The sequence below is a fragment of the Carlito syrichta genome, unplaced genomic scaffold (genome assembly GCF_000164805.1).
Source record: "Carlito syrichta isolate Samal-C Ts95f unplaced genomic scaffold, Tarsius_syrichta-2.0.1 Scaffold305334, whole genome shotgun sequence".
NCBI lineage: Eukaryota > Metazoa > Chordata > Mammalia > Primates > Tarsiidae > Carlito > Carlito syrichta.
The window spans coordinates 77,853-103,651 of record NW_007249430.1 but is presented as its reverse complement, the minus strand read 5'-3'; the positions used below and the strand labels follow the sequence as shown (position 1 = coordinate 103,651).

The window sequence follows — 25,799 nt, the reverse complement described above, 5'->3', positions numbered from 1 at the left end:
ATATATCTATACAAATATAAAAATACATTTCAGTATGAAATCTTCTAGGGAAAATCATAATACCTAGTAAAGGTAACATTTTAAGACTAAATTTTTCATAAAAAATAAAAATCTTCAGTTTCTTCACTCCTTTATGCAAGAGAAACCCTCTAATTTTTAGTGGGTTTAGGATTTTTGGCTTAAGGAAATAAAATGTGCATCTGTTCAGTTTGGAGATCAAAATATCAATACTGAAGAGAAATTGGAGAAAGGGAAATTTCTAACTAACTTTTTCAGTTTCAAATATTTTAGAAAATTCCAACTTCTTTACTATTAATATTAATAGGAAGTTTGCATTTAAGCAAGAGAATAAACACCTACACAAAGAAATACTGCCCAGCATTCCATGAAGATCATTCACATAGCTGAATGTTATTTAAAAATGCATTTGAAATACTCTGCTCCTTGCTAGAGTCTCCCATGGAAGCCATTAAAATGATTTAATACTATATACAATATTTACTATAATTTACATTATAATAAAATATTTTGAATATCTTCTAAAAAGGATATATTTTCAATCATATAAACACAATTGATTATAAGTATTTGGTATATGAAAAATATTTATATTTATACAAACAAAATATGAGTGGGATGCAGGGAGCTATGCTGAAATCTTCATCGCCCCATGAATATCACATCTTTAATATTTACACATTTTCTTTCCAACAGCAGCTGTACAGGAGCATTTTTTCTTATGTTTCTATATGTTGCAAGTTGATAATTTTATGTATGTCCTTCATTTGAAATATTGATGATGGGTATACAATCTTGACTATTCCTAACTATAGTCTGTATTCCTAGCAACTATAGTAAATTCTTTCAATAACAAAAACATAAAGTGCCTCTACTGAGAAGTCAAAAACAATATGAGAAACAAGGAAACTAAGTTACATGCAAATTTGATGAGTTGGAAAAAAAATTAAAATTTACATCTAAATGGCACATTAATTATATAATAATTTCTAAGTATTTAATATTATAATTAAATGATTACAGTGGATTCCTTGTTCCACATATTTCAACCACCACTTATGTCTCAAATTATCCCCTTATTCTGATGCCCACTGTAGAGAAAAGAAAAGATGACACACCAAATCTGAAGGAAACCCTTTTCTTCTTGAAAAAAAAAAGTGGTGAGCTCTCAGCCTTTCCTGTTATCTATTTTGTGAAAAAATATCTGGGCTTTTCCAATGTGCATGGTGTCATGTGCAGTGTTTCTATCGCTCTCACATGGCTTAGAGACATGCTGGGGGTGTGAATTATTTCTCTGAGTTCTCTTAGCCACAGGTCCGCATGAAGAACTCAGTGCTCACTCCTCAGACTTAGCAAGGAACACAATCTTTGGAAACTAGTGACATATTTTATTGGTATCACAACTATAGGCTTATTATAAAATCACACAAAGTTGCAATATTGTGCAGGAAAGAAACATTTCTTAAGAAAATAATTTAATTTTTCAGCACTCAGAAGCAATCATTAGTGGCTGTACGTGTGTTTTCTTGCAATACTCTGACTGTCTATGAATACAGGATCCACGGAAGCCACCTTGGCTGCTATAAAGGAATGTATGCAGTGCAGCACCACAGTCAGATCCTGAAATTCAAGTTCCTGTAAGAAAAAAATAGTGTTGATTATAATTATTGGAAAAACATTTTACAAAATTATTTAACACATTCTGTATTTCATGAACTCCAAGAAATTTACTTCAAAAAGTAAAAATACACAGGAAATAAGTAACGTTTAAAGTAGAAGGCACAGCATTACCTGGTCAGAATTGGCTACGCATGTGAATCTACTTCTTTGTATTAATACACTGACAAATAACTTATTTGTTTCTTGTACCTTATGTAGGCTAATACTCACTTCTATATTTTGCATCCTAGTTTGATAAGTGATGGTTCTTGAATAAGTCAGACGTGGTAATCAGGGTCACAACTCAATCTTCACCACACTTGTGACCTACCCAGCCCTTGTGATTTTTGTGATGTGGATCTTACTGAAACAGATTGATATTTGTAGTTCAGCAGAGCTAGTCATTGTTTCTTGCCCTGTGTGTGTGTGTGTGTGTGTGTGTGTGTGCCTGTGTGTGCTTTATGGCAAAGAACACTCTTGGAACGAACAGTACCAGCTGAGTGGTACAGAATGAGCAGTGAGCACAGCACAGCAAAGGCGGCAAGTGACTTTGGTTCATCCACGTCCTGTCACCATGCCAACAGGAGATACAGGAAATGATGCTCAACGGAGCAAGTTTTTTTGGGAGATGTTGGGGCCCCAACCAGAGGAAAAGAAAACTAAAATAAAATAAACTTCTGGGTCTTACTTCTTCATTTAAAAGATCTCAAATGTCATTTAAAAGCAAAAATAACCCATAAACTATTCTTCCCACAAATCTTCTCACATAAAGCTCCCCTGTTAAATCAACAAACAAGTCAACAATGAACCCCAAAGCTGAAACAGAAGTCAAATAAACTTTATTCAGTTATTGGAAAAAATACTCTTAATGGTCTTGATAGAAAAACATGAATCCTCACCAACCTGCCACCCAGTGCAAAGGGAGGTTTTGATGTCTCTCTTCTCTGTTAGTATAACAAAATTCCAATATAACGAAGAACAACAAAATTCCTTTTGAAGTGACTGCTAATTGGCATCCAATGTACTAAATTTCACCAAAATTCTAGCATATTTTAAACTGCTGAGATGACATCAGGTAGAAAGACACATCATATTTAAGGAAAAAAAAATAGAAACCTCTGACCTATCAACTTCATAGGCATGTATCTTTAAGTATATCTAAGGCAGACTCTCTGATATTTTCATTCTGACAGGATGGGAGAATACCAGGCAAAAATGGAGGTGAACAGCTGCAGGTAAAGCCCTGCTTCCTCAACATCCATCTTAGCTTATTTGAGCTGCTCTTTTTCATAACCCAAGGATTCAGCATGTCAAAAACAACTTTTTGACTGAAATCCCCTCAGTCCCTCTCCTGGTCTTCTTTGCATGCATTCCTTTAGACTGCTCTTTCTTGGGATGGGTATAGGACCCAGGCTGGCCAACCAGAGTCCAGGAGAAGGTTGATATGAACAATGGGGAGGGGGAGGCCAGGGTTTTTACTTTGGTATGATCAAATGTGAAGCGCATACCTGCAGCTTACTCTGCTATCTCTGCTGCCAAAAGTAGAGAGTCTGCCAGAAAACGAATTCCACACAGAGAAACACTCCACTTGGGGACAGAGAACACTGGGTGATTGACGTCAGGTCCCATTGTGCTTGGAGATGCCTCCAGACCTCTCGTAGTGACCATAACCAGAGAAATCTCAATTCTTCATTCCAATTTGAATGTGAATGCATTTTAACCATGACAGATACACAATTAATTATTTTGATTGTTTTGAGGTATGAGGAGCAAAATGTTCAAGATGCTTAGATGCAGCTCCTGCAAAAGCTTCATAACAATTAAGAAGTTTCACAAATAATCATTAAACTGGTTCAACAGTACCCCTCACTCTGGTTATGAGTAGAACCCACAACCTGCCCGGACCTTGTGTTAAACTTTAATCCAAGTTGGATTCACTACTTACACCCACACTGTGAGACTGTGCTCAAAATATTTTATTCATTGTGATTTAACCCTGGAAGAGGGAGGAACCAAGTAGCTTTTTAGTAGAAACATAAGGTTCTCACAAACTTAACCCATACTGTAATTCAATTTATGTATGTGTTTTCAAATTGTAATTGCTAGACTTCTTGAAAGGACATTTGGGGGAAAAAGCCATAATGACCATAAATCCCTCAGGGTCTTGAGTTTTTTTGTACACAAATTGGAAATTGCTTTACAAGTTCTCAAGACTTATCTAATTATAACACAACATACGGAAATAAGAAGCAAAACTACTACCCACATTAATGCACACATTTAAAAACAATATTAATATTTTTTGGTACCATAATTTGAAGTTACAGTGCAAAATCTCTGGAAGTACTAGCAGAATACAATAAAATCGCACCACTCAATTTCACATAAAATCTCACTCAATAGCATTGTAATCCAGAAATCAAATTAAAACTTCTAAAACCATAGTCAGTCAATCCAATCTTGATCCAGACACCAGCTAAGCAGATACCCTGAGAACATTTCACTGAATGTCTTCAATTCAGTTAAAAGCCAAGTCATGCTATATCTGGTCTGGTTAATTTTTTAAACAAATATTACCAGCAAAATTATCCTGAATTATAACTTTGCAACTAGAGCTGATCAAAATCATATCTTGACATTTTGTTTGAACAGAATACTCATGGAGAATTCTAAGCCAAAGACTCCCTTTATCTGTAACTCCCTGTTGTGCTCCTCAGCAATGTTTGCATGCGGGTCATGGGCTGTCATACTTTGACCTGCAGAGGAAAGGAGACCTTGACAGCTCTTTGGGTTGCTATGGCACAGGAACAGATTGGTATTGAGACTCCTATACGCTGAGTTATAAAGTATCAACCTACTGTAACGGCACAGAGGAAGGCTCTCTCAGAGATGATTTGGGAATATGCAGGAGATTGCAGTTTGGGATCTGTGTACTATAGTGGATTATGGGTGCATCGGACAGGAGTAAGAGGTAAAGGGAAATTAAAGGCAAAGTGAGGAAGGCTATGTAAGCTGCTTTACAAGATGTACCATTACCTAAAAGAATTAGCAATGAGAGTGACTCCAGTCCAAGTTTGAAAAGGCAGTTGCCGGGTAGGTATCTTCATAGAAGTACTTTTTTGTGTAAGGTTGCAGTGGTTTTTGTGCAAGGTTGTGGTATTGGCAAAGTCTTTTGTGATAGCTCTTGTTATCGGGCAAACATGCATGATTCTTCTTTGGCCTCTGGTCTCCATTTTGTTAGGGTTTCACATAAGTGACTCTGTCTTGGCATCAGTAACTTTCTCCTCCTCCTCCTCCTCCTCCTCCTCCTCCTCCTCCTCTTCTTCTTCTTCTTCTTCTTCTTCTTCTTCCTTTCCTTCTTCCTTCTTCTTCTTCTTTTGTTGGGGAAGATTCTTTCTCTGAATGCAGCACTGGTCAATCAACTTGTGATTAGCTTTTTATTGTCCCATGGTACCAGGATGGTCTGGTACCATGTCAGGGGGAGACTCAACAACTTTAAGCCAATGTCAAAATCCTTTTAACCACATTTGAGCATTTGAGCAACAAGGTATTTCAGAGGGAATGACTTTTAGGATAAATTACCTAAATGTCATCAATAAGTTTCATTTTTGTCTTTTCCATCCATGTTGGCGATCATCTCAAAGAGCTTGGCCAACATTATTTTGTTAAGAGTGTTTTCTTTAGGAAACAACAGGTACAAAATTAAAAAAAGAAAATACAGAGAAATACCAACAGGAACATAATATATGTAGATTGTGCAATGGTTCTAAACCAAGAGCTCAAACTAAAGGCAAACCACTAAACAATAAAAAGCCATGGGGGACTAAATGAGACTTGATATCATTGAATCTCTGTTTGATTTCCCCAGAGGAATTTACCCTGATTCAGCATGTCTTTTCGTGATGACACAGGAGCCTCCTTTCTTAGCTAGTAGGTAGCAATTCTATAACCTGGTATCTGATGATGGCATTAAATTAAAGCAAAGAATGCTCACTCTGTGAAACGGAACGATTAGGACAATTTGAACAAAATGTATGTTAGGGATGGTGTTAAGTTTCCCATGAGGTGGACTAAAGGATCTCTTAGGTTCTGTAAAAACTTGGGTTTGGCATGACAGATTCAATATTTTGTAAAGTTTCCCACAGAAGCTTCTGACTATGCAATTTTAATTACTGCATAATCCTTTCAAGCAAAAAAAAATTTTTAAATGTAGACATAGGCAGAGCAGAATGGGCTAGTCTATAAGAAGCTGCCTATAGAGTGGCCTGCTCTCTGTCATTTTAATGAACTTACTTTCATTTTCCAATTGAAATCCCAGTGATGTACAGGGCTGCTCTATTTACAGAGTAGCTGTCTTTCTGTTCCTATTTATTTTAGTCAACTTACTTTTGCTTTACTTTGTTAGCTCGCTCTTGAATTCTTCCCTGCACAAAGCCAAGAATTCACTTGGCCTCTTGGGCTGGACCTCAACTTTGGAGTCCCTGTCCTGTGTGAGAACCAGAGTGGGTTACCTGCTCACATAGCTAAAGCCTTCACCAAAGTTTGTAGGGAAACCTTTTGAGATTTTTTTTATTTTGCACAGCTTCCAAATAGTTTTTTCTTTTTTTCTCTCAAACTATTCAGTTTTTAATCACCTGTTCCATTGCCCTAGGCCTTTGTTAGCCAGGCAAATCTAAAATTGCATTTCTAAAAGAGAAGACTCTTAGGTGCCTAGGTTATCAGTTGCCATAGAGCTGCTATTATTGTAAGGCCATTAATTTTAAAGCTTTTTTCTTTCCCAACTTGGCTGGAATCCAATAAGAAAAAAAAATCCCCAAGTGGCCTTGAAATCAGTAACAGATATATCTTTTTTTTATTTGTAGGTCTGGTTGCTTGATCAGTCAGTGCAGGCAGGGAAACACTTTGAAATGGAAACTTTTTATTATTATTCTGAAGTCAAGATTTTGACAAGGTATATGAGTATTTAAAAGCAGACCTGGTTGATGAGGACTCAATTTTTATAAACACTTATTCATTCTTTCTTTTATTTCCCCTCCTTCTCTTTGAGTGGGCAGGTAACCATGAAAAAAAGTAGAAAAAGAAAGAGAGGTTTGACGCTTCTACATCCAATCAAAACAATATCTCATTGTTTCTGAAGCATTTGAGATCTATTCTAATTTTAAATGTACTTCTTAAAGTGCAGAGCTTTCATCTGAAATGGTTAACTAAGTAGCCATCATAATTCTAAATTTTATTTTGTGTGATTTGCACATCAGTTTAAAAATGTCCCCCAAGATGGACCATAATGCTTGAACATATGGCCAGCTGGGGTCCCTGGAGGAAAGGGTCCTGGTGTGCCTTAGAGTTTGAGGCTCCCATTACATTTCTTATCAATCTCTTGAGAACAAAAAGAAAATCTTATTAGTCTCATAAAGAAATTAGGGGCCTGGAGTTAAGTTTTTATTTTGTCATGCATGCTTGGCACCAAATACTTGTTTACTTGACAGAGGACTTCTGCCCTGGTTGTCCAACGAATAGTGTGAAAATTTCCTTACTGCATGCAAATTTTGTTGAGACTGTAAGGTACCTCAGTGATAATTTGGCCATGGTCAGTTTATCTTCACAAAGAGACTGTTCTTCATGAAATGGTGGTGACTGCCCTAATGGCTTTTACTCACTCATCCTGTGCTCACCAACTGGAAAGTAATTTTGCTTTTGGAAGATGTTCGGAATATAGTCTTAACCTATCACAATTTTAAACCAGGCACGCAGATAAAACCAAATATTATATAAGATGTTCAGACCAAGTCAAACTGAAACCAAGAGTAGTCACCAGAAGGACTGTTTTCTGACTTTTATGTCAGAAAGAACTTGTCAGAAAAGACAAAAAGTCTTTCATACTTCCAGGAGGGATGTAAAGTCCTTCATTAAGACAACCCTATGCAAAGCCAATCTCCAGTAAAATCAGGGAACACAACCAAAAGGAGAGGACTGGGATTTAGAGAGGAGATTCACCAGGCGAGAAAAGGCAAATCTTGGAAAGAGAAGGCATAAAGGCTTGGGGGTACCTCACTGAATTCTAGGAATTGCAAGGTGATCTTGCTTCAGATTCCACTTTTCTGACACTAGATTATGTCAACTTAAAATAATGTCAGAGACAGTATTTATTCAAAGTTTCATGTTGGTCCCCAAAGATGAGAGGACAGATCCCGAATTCAGCATCTAAGGTATAGAAGGTCAATCTTGAAAAGCTCCCCCAAGTCTCAGTTTGCCTCGCAGTACTGTGTTTGAGCTGAGGGATTTGACAGGTGCCAGTGGAATCGTGGAGACAGAGCTAATGATAGCATTGACTTTAATATGTCCAAGAAGCCAGCACCTGTAGGTATGCTCTCCAAAGGCACTCTCTCAAGTAAGATGAAAAACTGCTAAGACATGCATGACAAAAAAGAGCAGGTGATTGGAATTGTTAAGCAAAATCACCCTCTGAAGATATCCCATATAGATGCTGCTCTTTTATTTTGGGGGCTCTTTCTTTAGCGATATTAAAAGAAAAGCCACCCATCCCCTCCTGAGTGAAGAGTTTGCTCATCTGTGCATGATGCTTTATCTGGAAGGTGAAATCAGACAGTGAGTGCTTGCTTCTTGTGTCTGTAGCATAAAGGAAAGAACATCCCCTAGGGATAGATTTTATTTAAGAAAAGGAAAAGAAAAAAATATTACATTTGCCTCTTTTAGTTATGCAAACGTAAGGCAAATAGATAAAACAGGAATCTTCCCTTCCTTTGTTGCAGCAGATACTAGGCATAAAAAGCCCAAGGGGTCTTCTGAAAATAAAAGGATCCAGCCCTAAAATCCTTTTCCACATTCACCTTTTCCCTCCTCATCTAAGTTGGTTGGTAGAAAGAACATACCCCAGAAGAAATTTTCCAGAACAGACTGGGCTGGTGATCCAGACTTCACACAAGATCCTCAGACCTGAAGACCTGGAGGGAAAGATATCTCCAAGCCAGGCTAGAGCTGGAACCTTCCTGGCATGGTCAGGCACAGAGCACAATGGTAAAGCCTCTAGACATTGGCAAAGTCAAGGAAATGGAATCTCTCCTAGAGCCTACAGAAGGAACGAGCCCTGCCAACATCTTGATGTAAGCCACAACAGACAAATTCTTAAACTGTGAGAAGATAAATATGCATTCAGATCCACCAAATTTATGGTAATTTGTTAAAGCAGCAATAGAAAAACTAATATAGATAACTTCTTTAGATAACTTAATTTTTTTTTTCTATGAACTCAAGTGGGTTAAAAATTTTTCTGTGCCCATAAATATGGAGTGAAGAAAAATGACCACTCTTAGTTGGAGAAATTGAGTTTTTGTTTGCTTGCTTTGGGTAATATTTTCAAATTGAAGACAGATATGGAATAGCTAAAATATTTCTCACTGTTACCAGAGAAAGGCAGCATCCTAATGGAGGAAAATAAAAAGACATTGGCCTTGGCAATGATTTCCATGAATATGACACCAATAAGCACAGGGAACAACAGCCAAAATAAACAACTGGGACTACATCATCTAAAAAGCTTTATAGCACAATACAGAAAAAAATCAAAAGAGTGAAAAGTCATCCTATGGAATGGGAAAGAATATTTACAAAACAATATAACTGATAGGAGGTTCATGTCCAAAATAAAAAGAACTCATATAACACTATATCAAAAGAACAAATAACCTGATTTTAAAATGAGTGAAAAGAGCTGAATAGTCATTTCTTCAAAAATGACATACAGATGGAAGACCAACAGACTGCTTGCATCACTAATTACTGGGGAAATACAAATCAAAACCATACTGAGATATTACCTCATACCCATTAGGATGACAGCTGTAAAACACACACACACGCATGCACACAAACAAAGAGAGAGAGAAAAAATAGCATATGTTGACAATGATGTAGAGAAACTGGAACTCTTGGATGCTGTCTGTGGGAATGTAAACTGGTACAGACACTATGGAAAACAATATGAAAGTTTCTCAAAAAATTAAAAATGTAGCTACCACATGACTTGGCCAAAGGAAATGAAATTAGCATTTTGAAGAGATATTTGCACTCTCACACTCTTTACAGCATTATTCGCAGTAGTGAAAACAACCTAAACATCAACCAACAGGACGAATGGATGGATGAAGTGTGTTATATATAAAAATGTTATTCGGCCTTAAAAAAGAAGAAAATCCTGTCAATCATGACAAAGTGGATAAATCTGGAAGACATTATGTGAAGTGAAACAAGCCAGGCACAGAAGGACAAATACTGCATGATCTAACTTATGTGTGGGATCTGAAAGAGTTAAATTCACAGAAGTAGAGTATAATGGGGCTGCCGGGGACTGTGGGCTGGCGAAATGGGAGTTGCTGTTCAATGGGTACAGTTTTAGACATGCGAGTTGAAAAGAATGTGGTGATTCTCCACACAACAGTGCAAATGTAGTTAACGCTACTGAATTGTTTGCCTAAACACTTAAGAGAGTAGTGAGTTACCACACACACACAAAGATAAAAACAATTTCCTATGACATATGGTAAATGAAGCGAATAACACTAACATTAAGAAAGAAAGAATGAGAAAAACAACCAGTGCAAAATGTTTTGGAGGACTTGTTCGGGGTCCTGTACCTGTCATTTTACTTAATCTCATAACAACCCCTCAAGGCAGACAGTATTCTTTCTGTTTTACAGATGGGGAAACCAAGACTACTGAAAATCCAAGTCAAACCGATGTGTGACAAAAAAATTTCATCCAGGGCTCTTAGACCCTGTCGCCCATGATATTTCTACCCAGTGAAGCTTGTCAACCCTCCAGGAATAGGGTTTTAAGCTGCTGTACAGTTCCAAAGTGTTCTCTGCTCATACCTTATTCTATTCAACCATATTTGTAATTTGTGACACCTTTTAGGTAAAAAATAAATACATTTTACAAACAAGAAAGTAGAGTGTCTGAGAACTCCAACAGCAGGGCTCTGAGACCTGGGTACAGCAAGGCTTTGACTGAACACCTGGGGACCGACCCATCTAGCCTTCTTTCTGTTTCCCCCTGTCTGACTCCTATCATCTCGTTAATTGCCTCCGCAATATAAAGTCCTAATGCCCTAAATTTTGCAAAGTCTTTTAATATTTAATGTTGGATGAAACAATGATTCTAAATATGAGCTACAGTGTGGCTCACTTTTCAAGAGTTGAGTGTCTTAATATCTTGAATTTTTCTTTAATTAGGCAAAACTTTTAGGAAGCCATGAGACTCTATACTGTGCCTGTCAAAATATGAATAATGAGGTCACCCATACTTGAGAAAACATTTCTTCTTTCTCACTCTTTATGCGCAAATATGCCCTATCTATCACCAGAGTGACACTTTCAATCAACATATAAATGTTAATATTACCCCCATGTCCTCAATAAATCTCCTCCAGTGGAAATCACATCTCCTTATTGCACTTCCCATATTTCCATTTCAGTGCACAAATTACTAGACATTTGTCAAAAGTGTCTGTGAGATGACTAAACCCCTCTGAGGAACAGTAGCCATCGTAGGTTCTTAGTTTTCCCAATTGCTAACTAATGAGCCTATGGAAAAGGGGGGAAACTGTAAAGTCTATAAGATTTAAGAGAACAGTTTCCACTTAGCCATAGCAGTCCAAACACAGGCTGCACCTTAAAGCTGGGTCTTCCTTGGTCAACACACTTTCCAGGGCATCCAGGGTAGTGGCTATGGGGACTTGACCAGCAAAGCAAGACTTGAAAGAGGTAGTTAGTAGAAAAATGAATGAATGTCAGAGTAAATGAATATCTCTGCAATTTGCTTTAGAAAATATTCATGGTATGTAGAATGAAATATGACAATCATGAGAAACAGCCATGCCCCAACAACTCAATTTGCCACTTACGGCTCCAAAGAGAACACAGATCAGTTCCCTGATCATTTCCTTATTTCTATAATATAGTGGCGAACACCTACAATATGGAGATAGACATACTGGAATTCAAATTATACTCGAATTCCTTCACATACAGATTATGTAACTGGAGTGATGTGCTGGTCAGTGGGCTCTCACAGGGGTGGAAGAAGAGCTGTGACCTGCTCTTTGCTCATTGCTGAGGTGTAAATATTCCCACCACAGTCCATTTCAAGCTTCCAGTGGTTTAACATATTGCTGGAGAATTTTCTGAAAATTTGCTATCTGGCTGTCCTGGGTGGATGTGACCCAGATGCAGCACAGGACTGAGCCAGGGTGAGCCTAAGACTGAGAGGCTCTCTGAGGCAAATTCGCTGTCTGTGAAGCAGGGACTCCAGCACTGCTGCACGCCCATGTTCACTGCAGCATGACTCACAAGAGCAAACATATGGAACCAACCCAGATGCCCACTGGCAGTGAACTGGATAAAGACAATGTGCTACACACACACAATGGAATATTACACAGTTATAAAGAAGAATAAAACCATGGCCTTCACAGCAACATGGATGCAGCTGGAGACTTTCATAATTGGTGAACTATCACAGAAACAAAAAACTGAATACTGCATCTTCTCACTCATAAGCAGGTCCAGATCATTCGTCACATGAGCACAAAAGTGGGGCTGGCAGACACTGGTCTCTGCTATGGAAGGGAGGGAAGGGGGCACACGGCATTACCATGGGTACCGGATCCAATATCGGGGGAGAGAGGGCCAGCTAGAAGCCCAAACTTCACCTGCATGCAATCTACTTATGTGGCAAATCCTTACTTGTACCACACAACTCTAAAATAAAGAAATAAATAATCTTTGCAAGGTGACAAGGCCTATTAGTTACAGAGCTGACACATGAGGTCAGGGATCAAATCCTTGGCCCAGTGGGGTCTTGCTGTTCTACTGACTGAAAATTTCAGAATCTTGACACTATAAGGTCACCATATTACAAAACAACCAAGAATAAACTCGTAAGTTTTACACAGAACAGTTTGGCAGAGATAGCATCTCCTGAGAGCTTCTTGGACAAGCCAAATCTCAGGCTACACCCTGATGCGCTGGGTTTACCCCTGAACTTGTCCCTGGAGAACTCTGTGCTCAACACTAAACACAGCTCCATGGGTGAGGACGCCTGAGAAGCTGAGTGTCACCAGGGAGGTCAAGGAGTAGAGTGGAGGGGAGAGAAGGCTGGCACCTAAAACACAATCCCAAAGACCAGAAGGCACTGGAGGAGAGGCCCAAAACCCAGCCACAAAGGTAGAGTTGCCTGGAAGAGTGAGCAGACCATGGCCTGTACTGTAGTCATCTGCCTCAAACCTTGGACAACTGAAGGTTTTTTGCAGTCGGGGAGGGGTGGGGAGGAGGACACTCCAGACAGAGCCAAGGCATAGAGAGACAGACATAGGAAAGCATGTGAGGCGCTGGAAAGTGGGTGGTACCCACGTGGGACTGTGCAGACATGGTCAGGGAGGAGACTTAGCTGGCCACTGTGCAGAGTTGTGGGTGCTCCCTGAGGACTGTACCTTCTCGTCAGCCTGGAAAGCTGGGGATAGATGTGAGCCAGGACGAAGACAGCTGTGCACCACCAGGCAGGAAGGAGCAACTGAGTGCAGGTTGCTCTCTGAGGAGGAGGCAGCAAGAGTGCAGGAGAGAGTGAGAACGTGAAGGAAGGCAGGTCAGAGATGGGAAGGGCCACGGGAGCTGATGAGAGCAGGACACAGTAATCCATGGTCAGAGAAGGGAAGGGCCACAGGAGCTGATGAGAGCAGGGCACAAGAGTCCTCGGTCAGAAGAGGGAAAGGCCATGGGAGCTAACGAGAGCAGGGCACAGTAGTCCACAGTCAAAGGAGGGAAGGGCTACAGGAGCTGACAGAGAGCTGGGCACAGTAGTCCACAGTCGAGATGGTATCTGGTGCAACAGCAAGAGAAACACCACAGAGCCAGAGAATGGAACTAAGGATTCGTGGTAGAGTTCAAATGAGGTAAGTGCTTTTCTCAGGAGCGGCAGAAGCAACCAGCGAGGGAAACAAATTCAAGTGTGGAGCCCGGCTAGCTGAGGACCCACTCAGTAGACAAGAACCAGTGCTCTGCTCACACCCCACAGGCCGCCAGTCTCACTTAGAATTTGCTTGGGTCAACGACCCACTTTACTCTCCCCAGTTCAGATCCACTGGGTTGAACTCAAAAGATCAACTTTCTTTTAAAGTGTTGTTCGCTAATCTTTAAAGGCTACTCTGTAATTTACCTCTTGGGTACTATCTGCTTGAGGCTGTAAGATTCCCTCGCTGGCTTCTTTGACTCATATTTTTAAGCCACCTTTTCCCCTTCAGCAAATAATGGAATTATAACTTCATATATTTTATTTAAACCAAAGCTCAGCATTATCACCTTGCCAGTTTAAAAAAAAACCCTGACACCTGCAAACAGCTGCAAATCTTTCCCTTTTGCCACTGTCCATTTCCCCAGAGTCATCTTAAAGATGAATATCTGCTTTTTGAAAAGTGGTTTTCATAAGGCCTAGTCCCTGCATTGCACAATAGCTTCAGAATAACTCAGACATGCACTAAGAAAGAGAGAGCCAGGGAGTGAGTAGCACGTGTGAGCTTGCTATCCTCTACTCTTGTAAATATTTTATTTGGAAATTTCTGAGTTCTAACAAAGATCAGTAAGTTCAACACTTATTGTCCAAACAAGGCCAATTTCTTGAAAAGATGGCATAGAATTTCACTCATTCCAGAGTTAATATTGAAGAGTCAAAATAGTAATAAATACATTAGGGTACTGGGAGAGAAAATTTCAGATTATTTTGGCTTGTAAATAAAAAACAAGAACATGAAAGACAGGCATCAACTTATGTCACTCTTGTGCCTAGCCACTCAAAATATTATTGGCCTTCATAATTATAGCCCATTGGCCTTTATTTTATTTTTTCTGATGATGATGGCTGAAAAATAGTTAACTTCATATACCTTTTTAGGAAGCATGTTGGCATTTGTACTCCTATTTTCGCATATAAGAAAATACAAGGCTTAGAATCACTTTCCGCTTTCTAACATCAACATTGTGTTTCTTTGAGCCCAAATCTTCCTCCTTCACTTGAGTCATCAGAGTCAGCGAATGACAATGTACTTATGTTTCAAAGCACACACGTGGAAACAGCACCTGGTTGTCCTTGCTGTAAAATTTGTGATTTATAGATTGCCAAGCCCCAGAAAGAAGGATCATAGAGATTTACATAATAGATAGTAATAAATAAATGAACAATCTAAGCAGTTTGTCCAAAATGTAGAGAAAGTGAGATCTTCAGCACATGTTTGCATGTACAGTGGGGCAACCACGTTCCTAACCTCTGTTCACGTGCGATGCTTTCATTCCTCCTTTTAAACATTTTGATTAACTCTGCCAAAACCCTGAAGGCACTAATATGTTTCTATATGATTTCTTCCTTCCAGGTAGAACCACCTTGTCCCTCTGTGAAGTTTCTTTCTGCGTGCACTTTCTGTGGAACCACCACTTTTTACAAAACTATGGTAAACATGGTGGGCCTCAGGGGCAGGCAGATACAGTGCCTGGAATGAAGGATGCACTCAAAAATGAGGATGAGGCCAGAGACCTCCCGAGGCTGCCTCGTTATCTAAATGGGCCACATGATTTTGTTGTTCATAAAATTTTAACTTAAAAACATTGAATTTTTCAAAAGGTACCATGAATTATTATCCCCTCCAAAAGCTTATAAATTGCCATTTTAGAAATAACCATTTCCAAATGCTAGCAAGATCTGAACCTGGCAAGGCTGTGAGCCTTAATTGACTTAGGCTTAGTTGGTGGATGCCAAGCAATTAAAGAACGAAGACACCATGATGAATATTGCCTGACCTTCTGTCACCAGCATACAACATCCAAATGGACTTCCACTTACTCCTAGCAACAGCCCAGGTTCTTGACAGGATGGTGCCTGATTCTGAGTGGCAGGACTTCCCAGCATCCCTGGGCCCCTGTGCTTCAGCCTCCTGGCCAGAGTGTGACAGGTACTATGCTTCTCGGCCATGAGCCTGTTTGTTTCTTAGCCATCTCACCCTGATTTAAAGGACACAGATGAGAATGGGTTCCACCAGAGTACCTCATCTAGAGTGCAGGAAAGGGATGGACAACCACTATTCTCCATGATGACATGAAGAAGTGTTGAAGAAGATGTGCTACTGTGGTCTTATTGTTTTCATCCTTCCCCTAAAACTTCACATGCTGAAGAAGTGGGGACCTTGCTGAGTGATTCATAGAAGTAGAGCCTCTACCTTGGACCATAAACTGGACGATAGACCAAATGGACCTAACAGTTATCTACCGAACTTCCCACTGAACAACTACAGAATATACATTCTTCTCATTCTGCTTGGACCATTCTCCAAAGTAGACCATATGCTTGGCCACAAAGCAAGTCTCAATAAATTAAAAAATATCAAAAGTATACCCAGCATCTTATCAGTCCACAATGGAATAAAATTAGAAGTCAACACCAAGAGAAACTGCCAAAGCTACATTAGTAAGTGGAAACTGAACAACTTGCTCTTCAACGACTCCTGAGTAAACAAAGAAACTAAAGCAGAAATCAAAGAATTTGTTGAAACAAATGAAAACCAAGATACGAGCTGGGCTCGGTGGCTCAGCCTGTAATCCCGCGCCTTTAGGAGGCTGAGGTGAGTGAATTGCCTGAGCCCGCGGGTTCGAGACCCACCTGGGCAGCGAGACCTCATCTCTACAATAAATCAAAAAATCAGCTGGGTGTGGTGGCACATGCCTGTAATTCCGCTACTCGGAAGGCTGAGGCGAAAGTATCGCTGGAGCCCAGCAGGCTGAGGCTGCGGTGGCCATGAGTGGCCACTGCACTCCAGTCTGGGCGATAGAGTGAGACTCCAACTCAAAAAAAAAAAAGAAAACCAAGATACAACATACCAACATTTCTGGGATACAGCAAAAGTAATGCTGAGAGGAAAGTTAATTATACCTTTAAATGCTTACATAAAAAATATAGAAAGATCTGAAATTAACAGCTTAACCTTGAATCTTAAGACACTAGAAAAACAGAAACAATCTAAACCAAAGCTAGCAGTAGAAAAGAAATAACAAAGATCAGAGCACAACCAAGTGAGACTGAGACCAAAAAAAAAAACCAAAAACAAAAACAAAGAATCAGTGAATCCAAAAGTTGGTTCTTCAAAAGCATTAACAAAATCAAAATCAGCAAGATTGCTAACTAAACTAATCATGAAAAAAAGAGAGAACATGCAAATCAATACAATCAGAAATGACAGATGTTACATAACAACTGATACCACAGAAATACAACATATTATCAGAGACTACTTTGAACAACTCTATGGCAAAAACGGGAAAGCCTACAGAAAATGGATACATTTCTGGAAACATACAACCTCCCAAGACCGAACCAGAAAGAAATAGATATCCTGAATAGACTAATAATGAGCAATGAGATTGAGTCAATCATAAAATATTTTCCAACAACAACAAAAAAGCCCTGGACTAGACAGATTTACAGTCAAATTTTATCAGATCTAGAAAGAAGAGATGCTATTAATCTTACTGAAACTGTTCCAAATAATCAAGGCGGTGGGATGCCTCCTTTACCCATTCTATGAAACCAGGATCACACTGATGCCTAAATCAGGCAAGGACATGACAAAAAAAGGCAACTGCAGGCCAATATCCCTGATGAATATAGATGTAAAAATCCTTAACAAAATATTAGCAAAACAAATTCAACAGTATCTCAAAAAAGTAATCTGTCACGACCAAGTGGGTTTTATTTCAGAGATGAAAAGATGGTTCAGTATCTTCAAATCAATAAATGTGATTCACCACATAAGCAAAAGTAAAAACAAAAACCATATGATCATCTCAATATGCATTTCATCAAATACAGAAAAGGCATTTGATAAAATCCAATATCCATTCACGATAAAAACCCTCAAGAAGCTAGGCACTGAAGGAACAGATCTCAAAATAACAAGAGCCAAATGTGAAAAACTAACAGCCAGTATCATACCTAATGGGGAAAGTTGAAAACATTCTTTCTCAGAACTGGAACAAGATAGCGATGTCCACTCTCACCACTCTTATTCAACATCATACTTGAAGTCCTAGCAGGAGCAATCCATGTCTTTGTCAGACCTGAAACCATTAAAATCCTAGGAGAAAATCTAGGAAAACTCTTTTGGATATTAGGAAAATGATTATGGCTAAAATCCCACAAGCAAGTGTGATAAAAACAAAAACAGACAAATGGACTTTATTAAACTTAAAAAGTTTCTGCTCAGCAAAAGAAACAATCTACAGAATAAACAGGGCACCTATGGAATGGGAAAACAATTTGCAAGTCAAGTCTCAGACAAAGGATTAATATCCCGAATCTTCAAGGAATTCAAAGAACTCAACATGAAAAAAACAAAACTACTCCATTTAAAAAGCAGGCAAATGATATGAACAAACATCTCTCAAAAGAAGATATACAAATGGCCAAGAACCATGAAAAAATTCTCAACATCACTAATCACAAGGGAAATGCAAATTAAAAGCACAATGTGATACCACCTTACCCCAGTCGAAATGGCCACCATTAAAAAATAAATAAACAGCCGGGCTCGGTGGCTCAGCCTGTAATCCCACGCCTTTGGGAGGCTGAGGTGAGTGGATTGCCTGAGCCCACGGGTTCGAGACCCGCCTGGGCAGCGAGACCTCATTTCTTCAATAAATAAAAAAAATCAGCCGGGCGTGGTAGCGCATGCCTGTAATTCCGGCTACTTGGAAGGCTGAGGCGGAAGGATTGCCAGAGCCCAGCAGGTCGAGGCTGCAGTGGCCAGGAGTGGCCACTGCACTCCAGTATGGGCGACAGAGTGAGACTCCAACTCAAAAATAAATAAATAAATAAATAAATAAATAAATAAATAAATAAATAAATAAACAACAGATGTTGGCGCGAATATGGTGAAGAAGTACAACCTCTATGGATATCAGTATTGAGATTTCTCAAAAAACTAAAAATAGATCTACCACTTGATCCAGCAATCCCACTACTTGGTATCTTCCCAAAGAAAAAGAAGTTATTATACAAAAGAAGACATCTGCACTGGCATGTCTATGGCAGCACGATTCACAATTGCAAAGATGTGGAATCACCCTAACTGCCCATCAATTGATCTGCGGATAATGAAAATTATGCACACACATACATACACACACACACCATGGAATTCAACCATAAAAAGCACAAAATAATGTCTTTTGCAGCAACTTGGGTGGAACTGAAGACCATTATCCTATGTGAAGTAATGCTGTAGCCGAAAACCAAATACTGTGAGTTCCTACTTATAAGTGGGAGTTAGGCTGTGGGTCCATAAAGGCTTAGAGAATGGTATAATGGATATAAGAGACTCAGAAAGGGGAAGATGAGAGGGTAAGGAGGGATGAAAACTCACCTATTGGGTACAGTGTGCAGTACTGGGGGTGAAAGGTACACCTAAGCCCAGACTTCTTCACCACTAAACAATGCATCCATGTAACTAAAATCTATTTGTACTCCCAAAGTTATTGAAATTAAAATATGTTAAAAAAAAGAAATACATCTATAAGAAGCCTTGGTGTACAAGTGCTAGTTTAAGCTGATTTCTCTTCCACTATACAATGATCATCCATTCACTCCTACCTTTTAAATAAAACATATGAAGGGCACACTGTGCTCTGGGCAGTGACCATTGGCTGTGGTCAGAGGAATGAACGAGATCCAGCCATTCAGGCTCCTTGCACGGAACTCGCCTGGCCTCAGACACAAAGATAAGTGAGCGGGAAGGTTCACACATACAGGGATCAAAGTCAGAAAGGGACCTCAGAGGGACATGGAGAGGAGCACAAACATCAGAGGTACAGAGAGAGATGGCGACATCAGAGTGCCAGAGAGGCATAGGTCACCTCCTCCAGCGTGGTATCAGATAATATTGTGGTGTTCATTTATTTTAAGAGGAGTCAATGGTTGTAAACCCATGCTTGAAAAACCAATTTTGCATACTTCAAATATACTCTTAACCTCAGAGAAAGACTGGTGTGGATCAGCTTGTGTTTGCCTAGTTCGTGGGCTCCTTCGCTTGATAGATAGAATCTTGACACCAGGAAGCCACGCAAGCCAATCAGGCAGATATTGGACCCTTCTCCTGCTGGGAGGCTTTGCCAGGGCCCTGACCCTTCAAGCCCTAATCTTTTCCCTCTGGTTTCCAAAGCCCTGCAGCCCCTGTTAAGATGATGCTTTTTGCTTTCTTTCACCCATGTGGCCTCCAGTTGGTGTCCTGGTTGCCCCCTGAAACCTGGCACTGGAGAGGCTGGGTGTGGTATAGGGAGCAAAGTGGGCTTCCTGCTTCAGCAAGGCTGGACTCCAGCTTTCCTGTGCTCCTGGACAGTGGGGGGCATGTCCTCAGGGCCTCTCTCAGGTTTTCTGCCTACAGAGATGCTCTCAGACTTGGGAGCTCTCTAGAGGTCCAGCCCTGGTCAGAGGTGGAAGGATGGTCCTATTTGCAGGACTCCTGGGCCAGGCTTGCCCAGAGCGGGGAGGGGGGGGGAAGCACGGGGGAGGGACTGAGTGAGAGTCTACTTCTCCTGTTCATGTCCTGGCACCTAAAATTAACAATCCAGGTTTAAAAAAAAAAAAAAGAGGAACCTGCTGTTGTCCTGGGCAGTGAGAGATATTTCAAATATAAGGCACTCAAGAGACAAATGCACAGAGCAAGCTGGGAGCAAGAAAATGACCTGTGTCTAAAGAGTGTGATTCCTACCCTGAAGTTCTTTAAAAAGTTTGCTATTCATGCTTTGATTTACATTGATTAGATCCTCAAGAAGGTGTTTACTCTTAAGGGAGAAGCTTTCTTCCAAAGTCTGAACAACCTAAATCCAAAGCTTAACAAATTTAAAAAGAGCATTGTTGGGACCCAGAAAGTGATCCTCAAAGTCAGGCACTTGGACATACTGAGGGACCCTAGAAACTACTTTTGAATCAAGGATCCTCTAACCTTGTCTTGTTTTCCTTCCAAGCACAGACAGGAGTTCTCCTCTGGAATTTCGTTATCTATGAAAGCTTCTTTCCAAAAGAAATGCAATTATCTTAAACAACCTCCCTAAGAATCTTATTAAATCAGTAAAGATCAACCGCAGAGAACAGAAGAGACTGGGAGTAGTTTCCAGGACCAGATAGACTTTTTATCCATTCTTCTAAGGGCAGCTCTCCTATGAGACTGTAACCCTGTCTGAGCACTGGGACTATGCATTCTCCACCCACCTTCTCCCCGATGAAGAAGGCATTTAAATCTCAGTCATCTGGACCTTCTCTGAGTTCACATTTTGTATTACTCCCATGAACACATATGCATGTAATGTTATGCTTTTCTTTTGTTAACCTGTGCTTTTGTCATGAGGTGTCAGTCATGAACCTTCACAATAGGGAGGAAAGGGATCTTCCCCTCTCCTTCCTTAGAGTATAAATGAATTTCATCACCACTTGCTATTTCTCGGTGTCAGGCTAGCCTGAAGTCACACTGCTACCCCTCCTCACTCAGAAGAGGAAACTTGAACCACTTGATGCTTACAGGATGTACAGAGCTTGGGGAGTGGGGGCAGTTATAGGATCTCAGGTGAACCAGACACCTTAAGGTAAACACCGTTTGAGAGGTTCAAACAGCAGAGACATATATGGGATCCTTCAAACCCAGCTCTGTGACTGTCTTGCCTCATAACCGAGGGTCTTGGGGGAGGCACTTCCGTAAAACATGGTCTCCTTACCTGCAAACTGAGGAGAACACTAGTCTGTATCTGTTGGGAGAAACTAAATTATATACTGCCTCTAGGACCTGGCACAATATAAACAATAAAAAATGGCAGCCATCATTTTGACTAATCATTTAACTTATTAGTGCCAGGTGCTTCAGGTCCTGTAAAATGGGGATATTTTGTTGTGAAAAACATTGAAAAGAGAATTGAATGTAATTGGCTCAGTGCAAAAAATCCCACATTAATTCAATATATTATTTAAAAAATAGAGATATTATTTACCCATTTAGAAAAGAATGTGAAATAACAGCAAAATTGGAGTGTTATAATTAATGAAAGTGATACTTAAGCATTACCATGTTCAATTTTAGGTACAGAAATCATGTGTATGTCAAATATTTACTTATTTTTATAAGCTGGATCATTTTTGTGAACATAGAGATATTTCACATTAGATTCTTTTTGGTCAAAAGTATAGAGGTGGTCATATCTCTTTGAAGAGATGTCATGTACAACAGCATTTTGCTACTTAATATTTATTAAATCCTGGCAGGAACCAGCTCTACAGAACATGGAAAAGAAATATGACCCACTTAGCAGAAGGATTTCTCCTTTGATTAGTCTAAAATGTTTGCTCTATATAGCCTGGAAAGGATTAATAGAGACATTTAATAAACAGTCTGCCAAGTGGTGAGCTCATTTACTCTAATGTCAGGTCAGTTCCCTATTTTCGTTAACTACCCTTCCCACCCCTTCTTCCAGGATAATCACAAATGGCATCTTAGTTCTTTGAACCACTCTCCAAGCTCACAGTCCTTGAGGTCAGTGGTTTTGTTACCTAAATCAATTTAGACATATGTGAGAGTTTTGCTTTAAGGATTAACTCCAAGTTATTTTGTCAGGGAGAGAGAAGAAGACTTCAGAAACATTCAGCAGTCAGAGGTTATCGAGAGGGAGGCATGATCTCTACAATTCTGTGGGTTGACCAGGCACCTTTACAGAGTTCCCCTATCGGAGACTCCTGGAAACAGCCCACGCTTTATCCCAGTACATTTTATGTACTCATTGAGTGAATGGTGCATGACCTTAAGTAGTTCTAGTCTGTAGGTTAGGGAATAATACAGTGAATTATCAACTTATTAGCAAACACAGTGCACTGCCCTCTGTTTCACATCATGGTCCTATCTCCAGCCTGCATGCAGGTGTCTGTGCACAGCCTTTGGGCTATAGTGAAATGGAGTAAGTCGTTAAGGCTTAGTCTACTGAGGTGCGGGAGAGGCGTTTACATTTTCCTCTCTATATTAACAAGCTTCAAATTCACAAATTAAAAAACAAATAACTAACCCAAATCTTTTAACTTATGATATGTGACAGGGTTTCTACTCAGTTTGAAGGTCAAAAAACCTCATGCTGTGGTCTGGAAAAACACATTATACAGACACACACCATTCCTTATGTTAGTGTAAAAACTTAAGTGGGAATTTAGATGACTTCAGCAGAGTTTACCACAGGTTAGCTAAAACTGTTATGTTTGTATCATGTATTAGGAAGTTTAAACATGGTTTTCAAACAACAAAAGAAAAAATAAACTGGATTGATCAAAATTAAAGACTTTTGTGTAACAAGGACATTTTCAAGAGACATTTTCAAAAGACAATCTATGAAATAGAAGAAAATATTTGCAAATCATATATCTTACCAGGGCTTAATATCTATATATCTTATAAGGGTTTAACATCTAAAACCTTTACATCTCAACAACGAAAAGATAGACAACCCACTTTAAAAATTGGCAGAGGACTTGAATTGATATTTTGTCAAAAATATGCAGATGGCCAGTGAACACATGATAAGATGCTCTCTGGACATTAGTAATCACTAGGTAAATGCAAATAAAAACTATAATGAGACACCACTTCACACTTACTATGATGGCTATAATATTCTAAAAATGATTTTAAAATATCATGTTGGTGAGGACGTAGAGAAATTGAAACCTTCATTACTGGTTAGAATACAAAATGATGTAGCTGTTTTGGAAAACAGTTTAGCAGTTTGTTTAAAAAGTTAAGCATAGTTATCATACAACCTAGCGATTCCATTTCTAGGTGTGTACCCCCAAAACTGAAAACACAGTCAAAAACAGATACTTGTAATTCAATGTGTATTGAAGCATTATTTATAAAGGCCAAAATGTGAAATAACACAAAGTGCTTATCACCAAATTAATGGGTAAATAAAATGTGGTATATCCATAAAATGGAATATTGTTCAACTCTAAAAACAAATGATGTTCTGATACATGTTCCAACATAAATGAACCTTGAGACTACTAGCCTATATTAAAAAAAAAAAAAAGCCAGACAGAAGAGGTCATCTATTCTATGATTCCATCTATTTGAGGCACCCAGAAAAGCCAAATTCATAAAGACTGAAAGTAGAATAGAGGTTTCCAGGGGATGGGAGTTGGGAGAATCAGTTGTGTTTCTGTTCAATTACAATGAACAATCTGAAAAGGAAATTAAGAAAACAGTTCCATTTACAATAGCATAAAAACAAAACCCTTAGATGTGAACATAACCAAAAAGGCAATGGTCTTGTACACTGAAAACTAAAAAAACTTTGCTGAAAGAAAGTAATGAAGACACCAATAAATAGAAAGACATCCATCTTTTTTGAGTTGTAAGGCTTAATATTGTTAAGATATTAATATTACAAAAAATGATCTACAGATTTAATACATTTCCCATCAAAATCCCAAAAACATTTTTGAAGAAATAAAAAAATGCATATGCAATCTCAAAGGATCATGATTAGTCAAAACAATCATTAAAAAAAAAACAGAAAAAACAAAAATGAAGTCAGAAGACTCACAATTCTTGATTTCAAAACTTATTGCAAAGCTACAGCAATCAAAACACTGTGTTTATACTATGTTACTAGTATAAAGAGAAACACATAGATCAATGGAATAGAATAGAGAGCACAGAAATATATCCTTACATATATTATTATGTTGTATAAAGCAGTATTCAATCAGGAATGTCCATTCAATGGGGAGCAAAGTCTTTTCTTACAAAACGGTATTGGGGGAATTAAATGTTCACATGCAAAACAAATGAGGCCCTTAATGTACACCAATTATACCAATTAATTCTAAATGGATCAAATATCTAAATGAAGAGCTAACACTTTAATTATTTTTTTGAATTGGAGTCTCACTCTGTCGCCCAGACTGGAGTGCAGTGGTCACTCCAGGCCACCGCAGCCTCGACCTGCTGGGCTCTGGCGATCCTTCCACCTCAGCCTTTCAAGTAGCTGGAACTGAAGGCATGCGCTACCACACCCGGCTATTTTTTTGATTTATTGTAGAGATGAGGTCTCGCCAATTTGCCCAAGCGGGTCTCGAACCCGCGGGCTCAGGCAATTCACTCACCTCAGCCTCCCAAGGTGTGGGATAATAGGCTGAGCCACCGAGCCCGGCTCACACTGTCTTTCAAAGACTTTTTACTAGTCTGCGTTCCCACCAGCAGTGTAGAAGCATTCCTTTTCTCCACATCCTCACCAGCATCTGTTGTTGTTTTTTTTATTAATGATGGCCATTATTACAAGGGTTAGGTGGTATCTCAGTGTGGTTTTGATTTGCATTTCTCTGATGATGAGTGAGGCTGAGCACTTTTCCATGTGTCTGTTGGCTGCCCGTTTATCTTCTTTTGAGAAGTGTCTATTCATATGTTTTGCCTGCTTTTTAAATGGGCAGCTTGTTATTTTCCTTTTGGCGTGTTTGGGTTCCTTGTAGATCCTAGATGTTAGGCCTTTGTCGCATAAATAGTTGGCAATATATTTTCCCATTCTGTGAGCTGACTCCCTGCTTTCTTGATGGTTTCTTTTGCTTTGCAGAAGCTTGTTAATTTGATGAGGTCCCACTTGTCTGTCTGATTTCTTAAGGTATTGGCCTTTAGGGTTCTGAATAGGAATTGGTTCCCAGTTCCAATTTCCATAAGGGCGTCTCCTGTACTTTCTAAGATTCTTATAGTTTGGGGTTTTACATTCAGGTCTTTGATCCATTTAGAGTTAATTTTTGTGTATGGTGATAGGTAGGGGTCCTGTTTCAATCTTCTGCATGTGGTCAACCAGTTTTTCCAGCACCATCTAGTGAATAGGTTCTCCTCTCCCCAGTGGTTGTTTTGGAGGCTTTGTCAAAGATGAGTTGGTTGAAGAATAGAGGCTTTGCTTCCAGAATATCTATCCTGTTCCATTGGTCTATATGCCTGTTCTTGTACCAATACCAGGCTGTTTTGATTACTGCAGCCTTAT

At 39.3% G+C, this 25,799-nt stretch overlaps 1 protein-coding gene across 1 annotated transcript in view; it reads right to left on the bottom strand.

The window, feature by feature from the left end:
• Positions 1 to 1,390: 1,390 nt before the first annotated feature.
• The window catches only part of LOC103263956 (gamma-2-syntrophin-like), a 51,580-nt gene continuing 27,171 nt past the window's right edge, over positions 1,391 to 25,799 (bottom strand). The window contains exon 3 of the mRNA XM_008061619.2: positions 1,391 to 1,653. Coding sequence (XP_008059810.1) covers positions 1,522 to 1,653 — 132 coding nt within the window. The 3' untranslated portion in view covers positions 1,391 to 1,521. The remainder of the gene's footprint in view (positions 1,654 to 25,799) is intronic.